An 18,240-nucleotide genomic window follows, 5' to 3' on the forward strand; every position below is an offset into this window, starting at 1 on the left:
TTCCATTCGGGCTTTCTTTTCCAAACTATACTAAGGAGAGGGACTTGATTTTTGTTTACAGTCGAATCAGAGAGAAAGGAAGGCAGAATGCACTCTGGTGAGCTGTGGAACGTGATTGCCAACAGAACTGAAAGGTTCTGGGTGTGTGGATGGCTGGAGGAGGGGCCTCCAGAGGCAGCTATCCTGTGTGTCCACATTCTGCCTTTTCTTGAGAGTTTCTGTTTTAATTAATTACGAGAAAATTTTGACCCTTCATATTTAACTGATTTAGATAGTAGGTTAATGCTGTATTAGATTGATCTATGGACAATGGGAGATGTTTAATAACTGTGCTCTACACAAAAGGAAATTTTTTTGTTTTAACTGATGACACATACACACATGTGAACACACACAGGACACACACACACAAGGACACACACACACACACACACACACACACACACACACCAGAGCTTTATTCATGGCAGTTGATTTTCTTTTCTCTGTAAGGAGGAGAAGGTTGTCAAGGGGACTAGCTAGTATTTCAGGTCATAATACAACCTAATTATGTGTTAAATTTTGCTGAAGACAGAAGGTGAATAAGAGACAGGCCAAACAGCATCAAAATGTGAAAGCTGTACCGTATTGCATTTTTATGAAGTCAAGGAATGGACAGAAAGCTCAAGCTGATTTTAAAGTAGCCCATACTAGTCTACTCTCACTAGTTTTAAGGTAATTAGTATTGGACTTTTAAAGATCAATCAGTACATTAATTCAACAGATTTTATGTTTTCCTGAGATCTCCAGTTTAACAATTAAAAGGAACTCAGGGCTGCTTTTATTTCAGACTTGCTTATAAATGAAATGGCATGTCTTCAGAGTTAGTATTAGCCTGGGATAGCCATTTACAAGTCCATTTTTCTGTTTTTCAGTTTTGTTCTCAAGATACTTTCCTTAAATTGACATCACAAAATCTTAGTTCTAGAAGAGATACTAAGAGATGCTCAGGTTTACCAAGCCAGCCTTCCTAGGTTCAAATCCCGAAATCTGCAAAATGGGAATTTCTAACCCCCCAACCTGATGAAATGCTATAAATGATGAATAAGTTAATATATGGTGATATACTTAGTAAGGCTCCATCAAATACTATTGTCATTATGGTAATATTACCACTACTAATAGAGACTGCACAGTGCATGTGCCTCATTTATAGATGGAAAACTGCAAAATCACTGCATGCCAGTTCTTTCTTACAATCTCATTCTCCAAACCTGAACTCGATCGTATTGTCTAACCTGAATAATTTTTTCTCTAACTTATTCTTAAGTACTTTCCTGTTGATTCTTTGTCTGGGTAATCTTGTAACACATATTTAAAACTAATAGCAATCTATTAATGCTTATGCATAGGTTAAGTTACATGTGAAATAATACTTTCATCCTAGTTATTTTGGTAAGGCTATTTCAAGACCAAGAAACAGTAGGTTTTATGATTTGAAGACTCCAAGAAAACACGCATTCCAAAACACAACATTATCTATCAGTGTTGGAGCTTGAAATTTTCTATCTCCAGATTACTTCCTGGAGATGTAGGCAGAAACACTGAAGATTACAGATACTTGTTTAAAGTGGATTAATACACCTCTAAAGACTACAGATACATGTTTTAAGTGGATTAATATACCTCTAAACATCTCCCTATATAACTTTTCATAAAAAGAATGTCTCCACCAAACCTGGTAAGAAGGAAGCCAAAATGGAGAGGAAAGAGAACTCCAATTGTATAGTTGATGGCTCTGTCAGGCCGTTTCTGAAAATAAAAGTGTATGCTACTACTCTTTTGGCTTACTCTCTAATTCGCCACTATTTGTCAGCTTCAGACCCTGTGTTTTAGATTTCAGATCACATGTAAATTTAAAAGCCATTTGCACTTAAAAATCATACTCTAAGGCTAGAAGATAGTAATTTGCCTCCTTATAAGCAGGAGGACATGAGTTCTATCCCTAGCACCCATGTAAGAAAAGCCAGGCGCAGTAGTGTGCACTTACAATTTTAGGGCTAGGAGAATGGAGACAAGAATTTCGCTTCTGCTACTGGCTATCTAGCAAGCCTAGCCAAATTGGCAAGCTCTGGGTCTCAGTAAGAGACTCCATCTCGAAAATAGGTAGATGACTTCTGAGAATAATACCAGAGAATAACTCTGCACATACACAAGCATACACCCCCCCCAAACCTGTGCCCTTTTCAGTTGTCTTTAAACAGAGGAAAAAAAATCACCTGTGACGGTATTAGTATGTGCTTCTTTTGCTTGTTAATATATAATCATTCTATTTGATTCTTTGAGTTTAGTTTCAAATGCTTTTTTAATTATTTATTTTTCTAAAGAAGATAAAGCAAGCTGTAGTTTCAGGATTTTGCTGCTCACTCTATGAAATCTCTAGGATCCAATACTAAGATAAGTGTCATTATGATATGGTTATCCACAGACACAGCAAGGTGCAATATGGTTGTAGCTATTAAAGCAGTTTGCTTTTGGTGGATGTCCAATTCCTTGACAATTCCCTCTGTTGTTATCTGTTCTCTAATTCCTCTATTGTCCAGGGAAATATATTTATGGGGACAGATTGATACAGCAGATGAGAAAACACACTGATTGGATGCAGAAGTATTTTACTTGTGATTCAGACACAACTCAAGTTAGGGGAAGTAGATTTTAGAAAAAATAAATGAAATTTCAGGATATTAATGTGATTTATTTCATTTAATGGTGCCTGCGAAGGCTGGCTGATCTAACAGATCTCTGGCCTGGCTGGGCTGTACATGACGTTATATTTCCCAAAAATTTGCTTCCCTCACCTTGACTTTGTGTGACTGGGGAAGAAATCCTCAGTGATCACTGGAAGAAACTATTTCTTGTTTTTTTTTTTTTTTTTAATAAAAAGATGTATTTCTCCTGATTTTCTTTCCCTCTAGGAAGTCTGAGGCAATGATATGTAGATTTTGGAACATGGGGTGTCCATCATCTTAGCAAATGGCCCTTTAGATGAAGCTGTTGTCCCTTTGTGCCTGGACAATTAGTGTTTTATGACCTACTGCCCAAGCACATTGACAAATCGCAAGAGTAGCTTTTGAGAGGTGTCCCCATGCTCACAGCATGGCAAGCGTGTCTCCATCCTTGCTCTCCTATGTCCTGACTATGGGAACCTCTCTCCACGTTCTGGAGCAGCAGCTTCAGCAGAAGAAACAAATGATTCAGTCGTGGCACCTGAGAGCATCAGAGACCCCTGGTTTTGTTTGTTTGTTTGTTTTTACAGGTATACTTACAAATGGCTCACTGCATATTTAGCCAGAAAATGAGAACATTGTCATCTGCTGTTTGCTTGAACACCTGCCAGGGCTAAGTGAAGGGTTCTCATCTTGGAACTAAGAATATCAATGGGCAAAGAATCACCACTTTGTCCAACTTAATCTACACCTGTCTTTTGGGAACCCCGTCATCCCACTGGGCATTCCATTCCATGCCTGGCATGCAGAAACCAAGGTAGCCATGTAGCAAATCCCGTGAATGGGGAGGGCAGGTAAGGATTAACCAGTTAAACAGCCTCTCTTCTCCTTTTATCTCCTTCATGCTTTCTTTGCCTGGAGGCCAGCCAGTTGTCCTGAACCACCCACACTTGCCAGTACATTAGAGTCGATTATTTGTCTCTTTTTGTCAGCATTGAAATGAGGAGTCAGGCTCTGCCAAGGTGCCTGTACTGAGTGGGGCAATGATTTATAGATTAATTATTTTAAGGAACAAGGCAGCACAGCATGCTGCAGTGGAAACGGTGCCATGCCAGGGGAATACCTGCATCTCAGCTCAGGCGCTGAGCTGTAATAGCTGTTTGACTTTGGGCAAATCAGTTGACCTCTCTGAGCCTTGGTGTCTTTCTCTGTAAATTGGGAATAACAACAATTGATGGCTGTGGTGATCAAATAAAATTCTGGCGGTGAGAGCATTTTGTTAACCCCAAGGCACTAAATCTATGTAAAAGACTGTTATTAGATTTCTAGGGACTTGCACAGTCACAGCACCGAGCCAATAAGGGGCCCAATCCTTCATTTCCAAGACCTCAGGGAGTACATTTGACGTTCCATAGAGGAAAAAGGCCTGGGGTTTGTTGCAGTGTGGGTCAGCTTATAATTAGCGCCTACTAAACCCATTCGTTTTCAGTACTAAACTGCTCTGCAGTGTTTTATGGCTACTAGCTTTTCAAAAGTAAGAAAACTTTGGGATATAAGGTATGGATTATGGTTGGCAATTTCTATTATCTGAATCTTGAGGGGAGAATACAGAGTGAGCTATCCTAGAATATCCTAGGGTCACATAATAGTAGAGAATGGATTACCCCAAATAATGAAAAATCCCCAAGGTTGCACTCTATCTGATTAGGTTCATAATATTTTAATACGTCTATAAGCTGGAGGAGGAACTAAAAGACCAATTTTCCTGTGATCAGTCATTAGGATGATAAGCTATTTGTAGAGAATTCTTTCTTTTCTATGGCAGTACATTTTCACAGAAATGCCTTTAATTCTAGGACTCGGGTTGTGGCCGGAAAACCATCATTGTGAGCACTGCCTGGGATACAGAAATCGACATGGTCTCAACACCAAACACAAACACAAACCATTGCAACAAAAAGGCATTTTAAAACAAGTTATAAAACTGGGCATCAGGGTTAGATCATTTGACTTTCCCATTCAAATTTCTATGCAGCAACTGCATTTCTTGAAGAATTCAGACATAAATTCTGACTTTCATACACACCTAGAGCTTTGCATATTTGAATGGATTCAGTTCTTAATTCAGTGGCCTATCTGGCAACTGTTCTATTACAGACCAATCAATAGAACTGAAAAATACAAATTGACTTGTACAACTAGACAACTATAATAGTTGTTATTTAAAAAAAAACAGCTACTAAAGGCTGTTTTTATGTGCCATCAATAGAGCTGGTTAAAAAGTAAACACACTTGTAGATGCACCTTTCTGCATCAAGACATGTGACTGGTTGTTTTACCATTTCTCTGCAGCCTGATGGTTGGTTGGTGGTTGTATTTCTACAGCTTTCAATTCACCATAGTTCTTTCACGGTGAGTGAAAAGAATGTATGCATTTTCTGTATCCTGAGTGTGATGCAGATGTTCTGAGGCCCGGCCTCAAAAATAAATACCTCCTGAAGACTGACAGTTTTTCTGATGCTAAGTCAAGTTGCCAATATATTAGTCAATATTCAAGAAAGGGCAGGGAAGGAGGGCGCTATGGTGTTTGCAAGCTTCTTGCACTGCAGGGGAGTGCTTCTGACAGAGAGCTCTGCTTAACTGTAGGGAACTTTTTGATAAAGACTTGAGAACTCCTAAAAGCTTTCAGTTCCCTCAGATGAGCTCCTTCGAGCACTCCACCTCAGTCTCCATCTGGTTCTTTGCTCCCATGGCTCTTCGATGTACATACAGCAATGGGATCACCCACTGACTTTGCCCTCCTATGTTGCCTTTATCTAAATGGTGCCTTATGTCTTACACCCTTTTCTCTCCACCCACAAGTGAGATCCTGGGTCAACTTGTGGAATCCTATAAGCATCTCCAAGGCAGGCTAGCATGGGTACTGAAGGGCTTCTTGATTAAAGATATTTCTCCAGCCCTAGACATTCTTGGTGCCCGAAATTGCTATGATTAGAGCACTTTAGCTGGCTAATGACAAAGAAAGCCCCTATTAGAATGCATACTTAAGGATTCTGAACCATTATCAGCCATTAGCGCTCTCTCGAATTAGTGTATCATAGAAGCTAGGCAGTCACCTGGAAAAGCTTTGGAGAAGCAAGAGATCAGTTTAGTGAGGCTCTTCACTTTCCAAGGGAACCTAGGAACTTTTGTTCTTTGCTGAAAAGGGAAGGAACTTACTCACCCTCAGTCTTCTCTCAAAAGCTGAAACGTTGCCTTTGCTTTGCTCCTTCCTCTGTCTCCACTCAATGAGGTTGGCATTGTGCTCTCCAGGCAATGATATGTTGCATTTGCCCAGAGTGGGGTTGACAGCCCCTGCCAGGATGTGAGGCTCTGAACTGAGGTTGATCTCCATCCCACTGGCAAAGGTGACACGAAGTGAACCATCTGGACTCACCCGATAGGTACTTTGAGTATTTTCTGTAGACAGATGAGCAAAGGGGAGGGAAGGGAGGAGGAAGAGGAAGAGGAGGAGGAGGGTAGGTAAAGTTGAGCTCCAGTACACACACTGAAGCAGAGCAGATGGGGTATCGGAGGGCCTAACTGCACTCTAAGCTAAGACCCCACACTCTGATATCTACATTCTTTAGCCATTTGGGTCCTGTTATTTTCACAGCTGGGATATACCCTGTGAACAGGATAAAATACTGCTGTGTCACATTGTAGACTTCTTTCTCTCTCTCTCTCTCTCTCTCTCTCTCTCTCTCTCTCTCTCTCTCTCTCTCATTGTTGGTTGTCTTTTAAAGAATACCCCAACAGACTTCCTCTCTGACTTGTTGAATGTGACATCTTACTTTAATATGCTGGGAGCTCGAATAGAATAAAGAGTGGATGGCTTCCTCCCACTGCAGATGGCATCATAGCCACTGCAAAACTGGGTTTACTCATTTTTGGAGTGAGTTGTCGCACAGCCTAGCAACAGAGTGAGTCCTGATGCCTGGACAGTGGAAACCATTTCTTTGTTCACTTCCTCTGTAGCTTCTAACACATTCCTTTGAAACTGTATTTTTTTCCTTCAATTCTTTCTCCCCTCCTCTTTTAGTGTTTTTAATTCTCTCATAGCACTTGTATTTTTCCCTGGTGCATTGCCTAATTTGTCCTTTGTATTCACCCATGTCAGATCTGATCTAGAATGCTAAACTCAGATGGGGCACAGACTCTATTATTGTCCTCCAAAGTAGGAAACCCTTAAAGAGCTTTACAAATGGCTGGGTGTTGGGAAATGACTTGATGGGAGATCAGACTTGGCAGGATTTAACCTCATTACTCCCACAGAGATTGGGGCCCAGCATGGATATGTGAACTTGTGAAAAGTCTGAATTTGTCTCTGTCCCCGCTGGAAAATGGAAGGGAGAACCTATCTTCTTAATCAGAGGGGAATTTAGTTCCTTAATAGAGAGCGTACGTTTGACCAGAGATCTGAAAGCAGGTGGAGTTCTGAAGATCATTTACCTTGTTTTAAAATGTAGATAGTACTGGTTGCTGTCAAGTTGGTTGACATGAGGACATTTTCACGGTTGGATGTGTCTAGTGCCACTTTTGTCAGCTTCTCCAGGTCACTGTGGAAGCTGCTGACTTCTCCAGTAGGAAAAGTTGCATTGGTCAGATGTCCCTCGGGGTCATACCTGAGGAACAGAACAAATGTCAACTCCAAAGCCTCTTGGCAGTAACTCTGCAAGGCAAAAATCATTTGGAAGCTAATACAGTTTTACTTTGAGTGATAACAAATATTATTAACCTTGTTGAATAAGAAGAAAAGGTCAGAGGGATGCTTAATCAAAAGAAGGTAGTTTTTGAAGCTTCTGAATTCCTGATGACTTCCTTGAGCTATGCTGTTTTACAGAAAAAAATATATATCTGGCAATGAATCACCAGATGGAAACCTGATTTATGAAACACTTCCTGCTGTGTGCAGTGTTCCAGGGAGGCCTCTGCAATTTGGGTCGATCCCGCTACCGGTGATGAATTATGAAAACCAGCAGAGGGTGCTGTTGTCAAAGACAAAGGAGCCACGAAAGGGCCTTCAAAGCCCAAGCAGGCCAATAAACTGACTTTGCATTGTGATGGGAAAAATTATCATTTGCTGCTGTTTAAGTTGCCAAATTTGAAATGAATGAATCATTCTCCCAACAAAATGAACAAGCGCAGAGGATAATGGAAACATGTTCATTAGAACATTCTGGAGGCCCTTGATCTTGGTTTCACTTAAATTCTTTTTATCTTTCTGGAGTAGAGTGTATAAATGCTTTGTAATTTGCCTCTATGAGAAAGACACACAAAAATAATAATTACCTGGGATAATAGGCAATAACCCATATCTGAAAATATAGTCTAGTGGGTTTACTTTAAAAAAAAATCAAAATTATTGGCAATCTCACTGTCCTCCAAATGGAAACTACCTCCCTGAAGGCTTTTGATGTGGAGCTGGTCTTTTATTGCCAATGGAACCATGAAAAATAAACAGTTCATTAAAAGTAAAGACACACATTTGGAAACCCATTACTGTTTCCTTTTCAAGTTGCAAATTGCAAAATATTTAAGTACTTTTATTTGCTTTTAAAATGTTAAACAATTATTTTTTTTTTTTTACCCGAAGTGAACGGGACACAGCAAAGACACAGTGGTGAGTGTGACTCTCTCACACTCACCTATTTGTGAAACGAGGGGGGAGTAGTCCAGTGTTAGTCCATCAGATTTTAAGGACCCTGGCCCTAAGTAGCTGCTGGAATTTTAAAATCTAGACCAACTTTTGGCTAAGCTGTGTTTTAGAAGAGGGAGCTGCACTTGAGGGTATACACACTGCTGTTCCAAATTCAATTTCCTATGTATATATTGTGTCTATTGGCACACATAGATTATCAGTCAAAACAGTTGTGTGTGTGCGCGCGTGCGCGCAAAGAAGTAGACAAATTGGTCATTTGACATCACAGACACTCCAACTGTTATGTTGCTTAATTGGGTTTTCATTTTTCTTTTCTAAATGGGTTTCACTCAAAATGCTTGGTGTGCTGTTACTGTGCAGGCAAGGACTCATTGTCAACACTGCTATTTGTGCCTGTGGTTAATGACAAAATCCTTTCTTTGCCCAGCCTGCTTGCTCACAGCCTGCTCCGGGGCTCTGCACCTGTAAGCAGCAAGCCTCCGTTCAGAAAACAGCATAGAAAGGCTGTGTATTAATATTAGTGGTAGTGGTAGGGGGCCGGGGAGGTATAGGCACAGGTAGAGGAAGAGCCCCAGCCTTTGTCTGTTGCAGGCTGGTCCTTCCAGAGCATGAAAACAATGTCCAGCTTTTATTGTCAAAAGCAATCAACCTGCTGCTTCCTATAAGAAATGTTTCCGACTTGCAGATAGAGGGCAGCTGTTGCAAGCTTTCCTCAGAAGAGAGTGTGCCAGTCTAGCAGTGTGGAATACACAGCAGTTCCTTCATGCTCCCCATTCAGCCTGGGCAACTCTGCCTCATTGCTTCCCCTTTCCTGGATTCTAAGGGCTTGCCTCAAATCTTAACCAATGGCACTGTTCCTCATTCCTGTAGGACACTGGCACTGAAATGTAGATAAAAGGTTCAGCTGACTTTCCATTTGGGGGGCAACTACTTTCCCCGCCTCCTAGTCATACAGACCTGTGTTGTATTTTATTTGCTCAGTAGTAATTGAATTGGGAGCAAGTGCTCTCTATACCTGAGCTCTACCCCAGCCCTCTCCTTGAGTTTGAACGACATTCCCTAGGAAAGAGCTCAGTGGTTGTGTCCCTTTGTCAGAGAAAAACAAATTCGGATGCCATTGAGAGCCATCTAAGCACATACATGCTGGAGTCCTAAGTTCTGATGAGCCACAGTAAAGGCTTCGAGACAAATTTGCTTTGCTAACCAATCTAGTTAATATCTGTTAACACTAAGCCATATACTTGTCTGAGATGCATTTTCCTGCTTATGTTTCACATCACAAGCACAGTTCTACATGCTTTGTTCCTGCCACTGCTTCTCAAGTCTACAGAAGTGCATTAGGAAAGGAAAGCTAGTTCTGGATACGACTCAGTTACTCAGACAGTTACTCAGATAGATTTAGGTGGGAGGCTGCTGCTTGGTCCTTTTCTCATGAGGCAGGCAATAGTTTAGGGAGTAAAGTACCTTTCTTACAGGCTTGTCTAGTCTCTGAGTGGCTAGAAAGTCATCTTGCCTCATTTCCTCTCTGCGTCTGGGCAGGCATTCTTATTACAAAGTGTGTGTCGCTCGATCATAGAACTCCAGCCCTCAACACTCTTACACAGCCATATCTGCTCGTCCCAGTCAAAAGCGGTTACATTTGCTAGGTGTTTGTAGTGTGCTGTCTCTCATGTGCTCTGGATCGTATGGCTCTGGATCAAAACAGAAGAAGCCCACCTCTCTTCTGTGGGGTCATTACCAAAGGAAGAGCTACAGGCAGATGTAAACATCAGTGGGTAATTCCCTCAAGTTTGGAAAGATTGCTCAAAGTGGACAAGAAAGAAAGAGAGCCTTTGATTTCTCAGGGTTTGCTTGAGTCCCTCCCTCCCCAACTCCCATCACTGGGGAATGCATCTTTCCAGGCTGCATGTCAAAGAAACAAGTTTAATCAAAATTCTCTCATGTCGTGTTTTTCCCCTTTGGAGCTTGCATCCTTTGGTGCAGAGAGTACAAGCCAATATGCTTCAACTGATCCCCTCAGGCCACAACATGGGAATGCCCCCCTCCTATCTCCAGGCAGTATAGAGAGCTCATTTAACCAGGCACGAGAATTCTGCCAAGGGGAATGTACCACTAGACAATGAGTATTGCCTTCCTAGTCATTAGAGGTGGGTTTGGTAAGAGGAGATTTATCATCATATTGTTCACTTCTAGACTGATTTTTGCAGTGTCCTTACATGGAGGAAACACAGCAGTATTGAAACTTACCCTTTAGTTCAGCACTATGATAGACTCTAGGTATAGCATATGTCTGATAGACTGTATGTCACACTCACATGTACGTGCACTGGTAGAGTATGCAAAGGAGATTCATTTTTTAAAATAAATAAATACATAATTAAAATTGATGTGTATGGGTGGTTTTCTATCATGTACGTCTGTGCATCAATTGAATGCCTAGTGTCTATGGAGGCCAGAAGATTACGGTATCCCTGGAACTGGAGTGATAGGCAGTTTTGAGCCTACAGTTGCTGGAAATTGAACCTGGATCCTTTAGAAGAGCAGCCAGTGCTCTTAACCGCTGAGCCATCTCTTCAGCTCCTAGAATTCATTATCCTTGAGGGGGATATACTTTAGTTGGGGGAAGTTATATTTATACATTATTAAAAATATATTTGGTCTAATCTTTTCTCATAAAGGATAGTGCGATCTTTCCCCTGAGGAGCATTTAAGCCAGTTCTAAACTGCACTGAACAGAAGCTGGAAGCTCCCCTATCTTTGCTTACAAGAAAATACTCAGATTAATAAATGTGTGATTCATTATTTATATTTTTAAAAGGAAGGACAAAGAAGTTAGACCTCTATCCTCCCTCAGGTCAAAACTGACCAATCTAATCAGCATTCTTTAGGAAATAGTAGATCCCATCTTTCTCACCACCAAGAGTATTATGCACTTCCAAGTCCACAATGCCCTTCTGTTCTCATTTGACTTTCATTCAGCTAATAGAGTCATATGCTATAGGTCCTGGGAATACAGTGTTTCATGAAACCCACAGTCTCTAGTAGGGCAGATGAGACCTGCACACACACAAAAAAAATCCTTCCAGTCCCAGGAAATTGCTAGTGCATATGTAAAGGAAGAACTGAAGAAGGCCAATAAAGGCAGAAGTCAGTTCCTGCTGGGCTGAGCAGAAGAGAGGGAGGAAGATCATGAAGTGGTAATGTTTTAATCCTGGAAAGTGTGCAGACACTGGGGAGGGAAAGAAGGCATTTCAAATAAAGCTGGAGCCGGAAGACCAGCACAGATTTATGTAGGATGTCCTTTGGGAAAATGCTGTTTGAAAACAAGGTTCCTGTAGGAAGGAAGTGGAGCGAATGCTGGAGAAGTGAGCACAGTGGGGGGGGGGTGTGTACCAGGCTCTCGAGGTAAATATGAAGTTAAGTAGAAGCAAAGAAGGTAATATAGAGGCATGGAAAGTTTGTGGGAGTGGGGAATAGGGAGATCAGATCAGGGTTTTGATGACAGTGAATTATGTATGGGGAGACTGGGAGCAGTAGAGATTTTGAGGAGGCTAAAGTCTCCGCTGCTGTAAGGGAAAATGATGAACTCTAGTTTTTATCAAATGTATTGTGATCACATGTTCTTGGGACTTGCCTCCCTCACTGGACTGTAAGTCCACAACTTTTGGCCACTCAGTCATCTTTGCATTCGCAGAGTGTGGCGAAGGGTAGATTGTCACTATATCTCCTCACTTGGTAGTCGCTGGACATTGCCAGTGACCATGGAAAGGAGCAACAGTGGGGTTAGAGGGCAGACAGAATCATCTACAGTAGTGTCGGGAGGGTTGCTGTTTAGTTTTTGCCAGCTTGACGTAAACTAGAGTTATCTGGGAAGAGGAATCGCAATTGAGAAACTTCTTCCATCAGTTTGGCCTGTGGGCAAGCCTGTGGCACATTGTTTTGAGTGATGGCTCATGTGGGAGGGTCCAGTTCATTGCAGACAGTGCCATCCCTGGGTGCTGTAAGAAATCAGGCAGGATAAAGCATGGGGAGCACCCCAGTAAGCACCATGGTCTCTGCTTCAGCTTCTGCCTCCAGGTTCCTGCTTTGAGTTCTTGCCCTGACTTCCCTCAATGATAAATAATAAGCTTCAAGGTGAATACAAAGCCTTTCCACCTCAAGTTTCTTTTATTTGGTGTTTCAGTTCAGCAACAGAAAGCAAAGTAGGACAAGAAGACCAATTCAGTTTGCATAGATGGCCTGTGAAAATGCAGGCAGCCTTCCTTGGAGCCTCTGAAACTTTTCTCTGCTTCTGTGTGGCCTGAATCTTTATTTTGCTTTTCTACAAGTACCACTGCAATTCTATTTGCTTCATTCTTGAGTCATAGCAAGACAAAGAGAGCTATTTGAACAAAGATGTTTAGATAACTAAAGGAATAGTCCTTATTTTTATATTCTTGTTTACATGGGTGGCCATTTTATTTTTGTTTTGGATAGAGTCTCATGTGGCCAAGGCTGTATCAGAACTTTTTAGGTAACTGAGATGGTGGTTTGATGGGGTTAAGGACAGAATGCCTGGCCATACACATCTTATGTAAGCACTCCACCAACTGAGTTACATCCTCAGTCCTACTTTTACTAAATTGTAGTCATTTACTTGCCTGGAGGTAAGGGCTGCACCTTATAGCGCCTTAGTTTCTTTTAGATCCCATGACTGTAGAAGACACTAGAATCTTGCATATGTTTGGTTTATGAGCCTTAGCAGTAAATGGATGAGCCATCTCTCCAGCCCAATTTCAAATGTTCGAAGGGGTGACTACTGAGTGAAACTTTCTGCATGAAGATATGGCTTATGTGCCTTGACCCACTATAATCGTATCTGGGTGAACGAGTGATCCCTCATTAGCCACACGTGACAAGACTCAGCATTTAAACAATACTCTAGAAAGTATTGAGAAATATTATGAAAGCTTTTCTCACTTGTCACTAAGTGGCTTGTGTGTGTGTGTGTGTGTGTCTGTAAAGAAATGACCTAACAGTCTAGAAATGGAGACTGCGGAGGACCCAAAGATCAATCACACATGGAAATACAGAGGTCTTCCTCCCAAGTTCAAGGACATCCTACAAAGAGGGACTGAGGAGCTGCTAACTTGGCTCAGTCTGACAGCAGACACAACCGATTCTCTTGCCTCAGCCTGGGGCTTTTTCTATTTAATGTAGCAGAAGATTTTTTTTTTTTTGGCCAGGAAAATGCCAGAAAAATCAGTGAAAGCATCATGTTTACTATTTCAGTTCCTAGGGTGAAGAGGAGTTGCCCATTATGTAAGGAGCAAGGTCTTTCTCTTGGATCTCCACTGTGAACAGGTCAATTACAATTAGGGGTCCATTAGCTTGTGAGGACAAAATGCATTTCTCCTTCTCCTAGTATTATTCTTATGTCGACAGTCACCTCCTTGTTAGCCATTTCTCTGTCGACAGCTTCTCATCCCTGCCCCACCTCCACTCCCCACCCCACCCTCAACCCCAGAACTTAGGTTGCTTATGGGCAGTGAGGCTTCAAGTACTAATACATGGGGTGTGTAATTTGGATCTTGGTCCAAATCAAACAATTATGAAAATCAACGATCTATTTAAACAATAACCCATCCCACAATAAAAGCCCCTATACTCCTGCTGCACAAGAGACTGTTTTAGGTGCCGTTTGCATTACCCACTGTTCAGGGTTGTCTGTGTCAGTTTTTCTCTCAATAGCTGCAGATAATCAAAAGCTGAACAGATTACTCTCATGGGGCTTTTTACACAGCAGGTCTCCATCTTGACAAACTTTGCTTCGCTCTCATCTCATCTCACAACAATTCTGATTTTAACTTGGAAAACAATTTGTCCCCTTTAGCCAGAAAAAGAAGCCACTCTCTCACTTTACAGAAATACTTGAGGTTTTCGGAGAGCCTTTCAGCTTCTCTCATGCTTAGCCTTCTTCTGACCCTGATTGAGAAAGTAGCTCCAATTCCGTGTTCTCAAACTTCAGATGGACAAGGACAGTTTGGTTGGAACATCCAGGACTGGGTTAAAATGAAACGAGCCACATGCAGAAGGTAGGCTATTTATGCATATTATTAGGACAGAGAAAGTCATGCATTCTTATGTGACCAGGACCTAGGGGCTGTGGTTTACTAGGGACTGCTGTTTAGCCTGAAAGCAAATAGCATCAAAAGGAAGAGGTATCTTCTCTCAACACATGTAATTTGTTCTTGACCAGTTCAGCGTACTTGTTGCTGGAGTTAGGAGGTAGGGGAAAGAATAGCCTTCCTTTTTATCTAATGATGTTCTCATCTTTTCCTATTCTAGCTCTCTACATTCTGTGCCATCACTCTTGTAGTCTCAAATATTCACTCTTTTATGGAACTCATTGTGGTAGCTGTAGAACAGAAAGAATAAGTCTGACTCTAGATCTAGCCAACAAGCAATCTGAGTGGGCAAGTTACCTCTTTATTATGGGACTCGCTCATTTATAAGATGACTTTGAACTTTTCTTTGTGGCCATAAAATTCCAAGGGCACTCCCTTGTGGATGCTTGTGTTTCTTATTCCTTAGAGTCACAATATTGGTTATGCCACAATGATGTGAATAGCTCCCACTTTACTGATTGCAGGCTGAGTCCTGGGGGATACTAGAGGATACTGCTTAACACATTGTCTCTGCCTTGAGGTGCCAACAGCAGAAAAGCTGGTATACAAACTGATCTTTCTGTAACACTCTCTATTCTACTGGGCATCATAAGTTTTTTTTATCTCTATACTGTAACTTTTGCATCAGCAAGCAAACATATTTCACTAAAATCTGCTATAAGTTCAAGGGTAGCCTGGTCTGCATAGTGAGTTTCAGGCCAGCCAAGGCTATATAGTGAGACCCTGTCTCAAACCAAAACCCAAATCAAACAAAAAACAAACAGCAATAAAAATCCCTTTTATTGACTCCCATTTCTCTCTCCCGACACCAGCTCTAATTTTTCTACTCCTTATAAGGAGTAGAAAAGCTCCTCAAAGTAATTCTTTATCTACTGTGTCCAATCTCTCTCCTCCTGTTTTCTTTTTTATTATTATTGAAAGATAATTCACATACCATAAAATTTAGTGTTTTAAAGGGTACAAGCTACTAATGTTTCAATACATTGGTTATGTTATATAACCATCACCACTACTTCCAGGGCATTTTTATCATTCCCTAAACAAACCTTATTCATTATGCCTGCCCACACCTCCAGGTTATTCCTTTCATCAGCTCTTGGCAACTATTAATCTGTTTTATAGCTATATGAATCTGCCTTTTCTGGATCTTTCTCTTTCTTTCTTTCTTTCTTTCTTTCTTTCTTTCTTTCTTTCTTTCTTTCTTTCTTTCTTTCTTTCTTTCTTTCTTTCTTTCTTTCTTTCTTTCTTTCTTTCTTCCTTCCTTCCTTCCTTCCTTCCTTCCTTCCTTCCTTCCTTCCTTCCTTCCTTTCTTTCTTTCTTTCTTGGCTATTTTTTTTTTTTTTTAGACAGGGTTTCTCTGTGTAGCCCTGGCTGTCCTGGAACTCACTCTGTAGACCAGGCTGGCCTGAAACTCAGAAATCCTCCTGCCTCTGCCTCCCAAGTGCTGGGATTAAAGGTGTGCGCCACCAGCGCCCAGCTCTGAATATTTTCTGTAAAGTAACCGTATGATACTTTTACCCTTGTGTTTAGCTTCTTTCACTCAATGCTTGTGAGGTTGATTCACGGTTTAGCATGTATCAAAACGTTTCTACTTCTGAGTTAATATTATCTCATGATATTGATAGATTGCATTATGCATGTCTCCTTGTCACTTGGTGAACACTTCCTGGTGATTATGAACCGTGGTGCCATGAATATTTGTGCGTCCACCCAGTCTGTCATTGTCCTATTCTATTCAGGCTTGAGTCCTCTACTGTGTCATAGAATCTTCTTTCTTTTAGGTAAATAATGATAAATTCTTAGGACCAACTTATTTATTAATATCTGATTCACTACCATTTTTTATGGGCATGCTGGTCATATACATATCCTGTATGTCTGTGTACTTCTTACATGCCTGATATGGAAGAGGACATCAAACACCTGGGGACTGGAGTTACAGATGGTCACGAGCTGCCATACAGTGCTGGGACTTAAGCTCAGGTTCTTTGAATGAGCAGCCAATGAATTTAACTATTGAGCCAATGTCCAATGGCAAGAAATGGGTCTTTAGGAGATGATTAGGTCATAAGGGTTCTGCCCCCATAATGAAGTCTGTGAGCTGTAGGGAAATAGCCTACGTCTTTTTCTCCCTACTTCTGCCATATGAAGATGCAGAGTAAGAGGTGCCATCCTGCAAGCAGAGAGTGCTTCATACCACATGCTGATTCTGCTGGAACTTTAATCTTAGACTTTCTAGACCCCCCCCCCAAGATGTCTTAGTGGGTAAAAGCATTTGCTACCCAGCCCTTTTGGCCTGAGTTTGAGCCCTAGAGTCTATGTAAAGGTAGAAAAGAGAGCACCAACTCCACAGAGTTGTCTTCTGACACACATCATATGTGTGCACCCCCCTCAGAGTGAATTCCTATTGTTTATAAATAACCTCATCAAATGCAGTTTGTTTAAGTGCATAAATAGACTGGACTAAGCCAACTGGCTGTCAAGACATGCTGCTTCTTTAGCTCACTGGCTCTCTTTTCTCACGCACTCACTCACTCACTCACTCACTCACACTCACTCACTCACTCAGTCTCTCTCTCTCTCTCTTGTTTTTTTTTGTTTGTTTGTTTGCTTTTTGTTTTTGTTTTTTGTTTTTCTGAGACAGAATTTCTCTGTGTATCCCTGGCTGTCCTGGAACTCACTCTGAGGACCAGGGTGGCCTCGAACTCAGAAATCCGCCTGCCTCTGCCTCCCAAGTGCTGGGATTACAGGCGTGTGCCACCACTTCCTGGCCACTCAGTCTCTTTTGACAACTTTTTCTTAAACTAAAATCTCTGAGGTACTTCCAGATCATTATGTTGCTATCTTAGTCTATACTCACTTTTCTGGCAATCTTACCTTTTTCATGGATTTAACCTTTGGTGAATTTCAAATGTGGATTTCTAGCTTCTCTTCAAATCCAGATTCATCTATTTAACTTTAAAAGTTTAACTAATTGTAACAAATTAAATTTATAGTCTCTTACCTTAGTCTTGTTTAATATTTCTTTCTAAGAATACAAATTCTATATTCAGGTGTTTAGGCCAAAAACTTTGAAGTTGTCTTTGACTAATTTTTTTCCACAAATCCTACATCTACTTTGACAGTAAGTATTGATCATTCTGATTTTCAAAATGTATTCACAATTTTGATATATCTTTTTATTAGTATAATCTCTATCATCTGTCTGTTCGTCCATCCATCCATCTATTTTTCTATCTATCTGTCTATCTATCTATCTATCTATCTATCTATCTATCTATCTATGTATGTATCTATCTATCTTATCCATTTTTGTGTGCCATGGCAGAATGTGGGAGGTCAGAGAACAATTTGTGGGATTCAGTTCATTCTTTCCATCATATGGGTTCTTAGAATCAAGCTCAAATTATCAGGCTTGGAGGCAAGCATTTGTACCTGCTGAGCCATCTTACTAGCCCCAAATTATTAATATATATTTATATCATATACATGTATGCATATATTCTTCATATAACATCACTATTTGAAGTGCTGTACAAGTTATTGTCCTCCAATAAAATGTAAGGTTCATGAATAAATGGAACTTTATCTTTTTATTAATGGTTATATCTCCACACATAATAGGCACATCCAACCTGTGGCCTACATACTTCATACACTTCAGGAT

The 18,240-nt window shown here is 40.9% G+C and overlaps 1 protein-coding gene across 3 annotated transcripts in view; it reads right to left on the reverse strand.

Annotated features, from left to right (window-relative positions):
- The window catches only part of Tenm1 (teneurin transmembrane protein 1), a 576,328-nt gene that overhangs the window by 17,465 nt on the left and 540,623 nt on the right, over positions 1-18,240 (reverse strand). For all 3 annotated transcript variants that reach the window (XM_052170726.1, XM_052170727.1, XM_052170725.1), the window contains 2 exons: positions 7,197-7,369; positions 5,929-6,164 (listed from right to left, as the gene is read on the reverse strand). In XM_052170726.1, coding sequence (XP_052026686.1) covers positions 5,929-6,164; positions 7,197-7,369 — 409 coding nt within the window. The remainder of the gene's footprint in view (positions 1-5,928; positions 6,165-7,196; positions 7,370-18,240) is intronic.

This window comes from Apodemus sylvaticus, chromosome X (genome assembly GCF_947179515.1).
Source record: "Apodemus sylvaticus chromosome X, mApoSyl1.1, whole genome shotgun sequence".
Taxonomy (NCBI): domain Eukaryota; kingdom Metazoa; phylum Chordata; class Mammalia; order Rodentia; family Muridae; genus Apodemus; species Apodemus sylvaticus.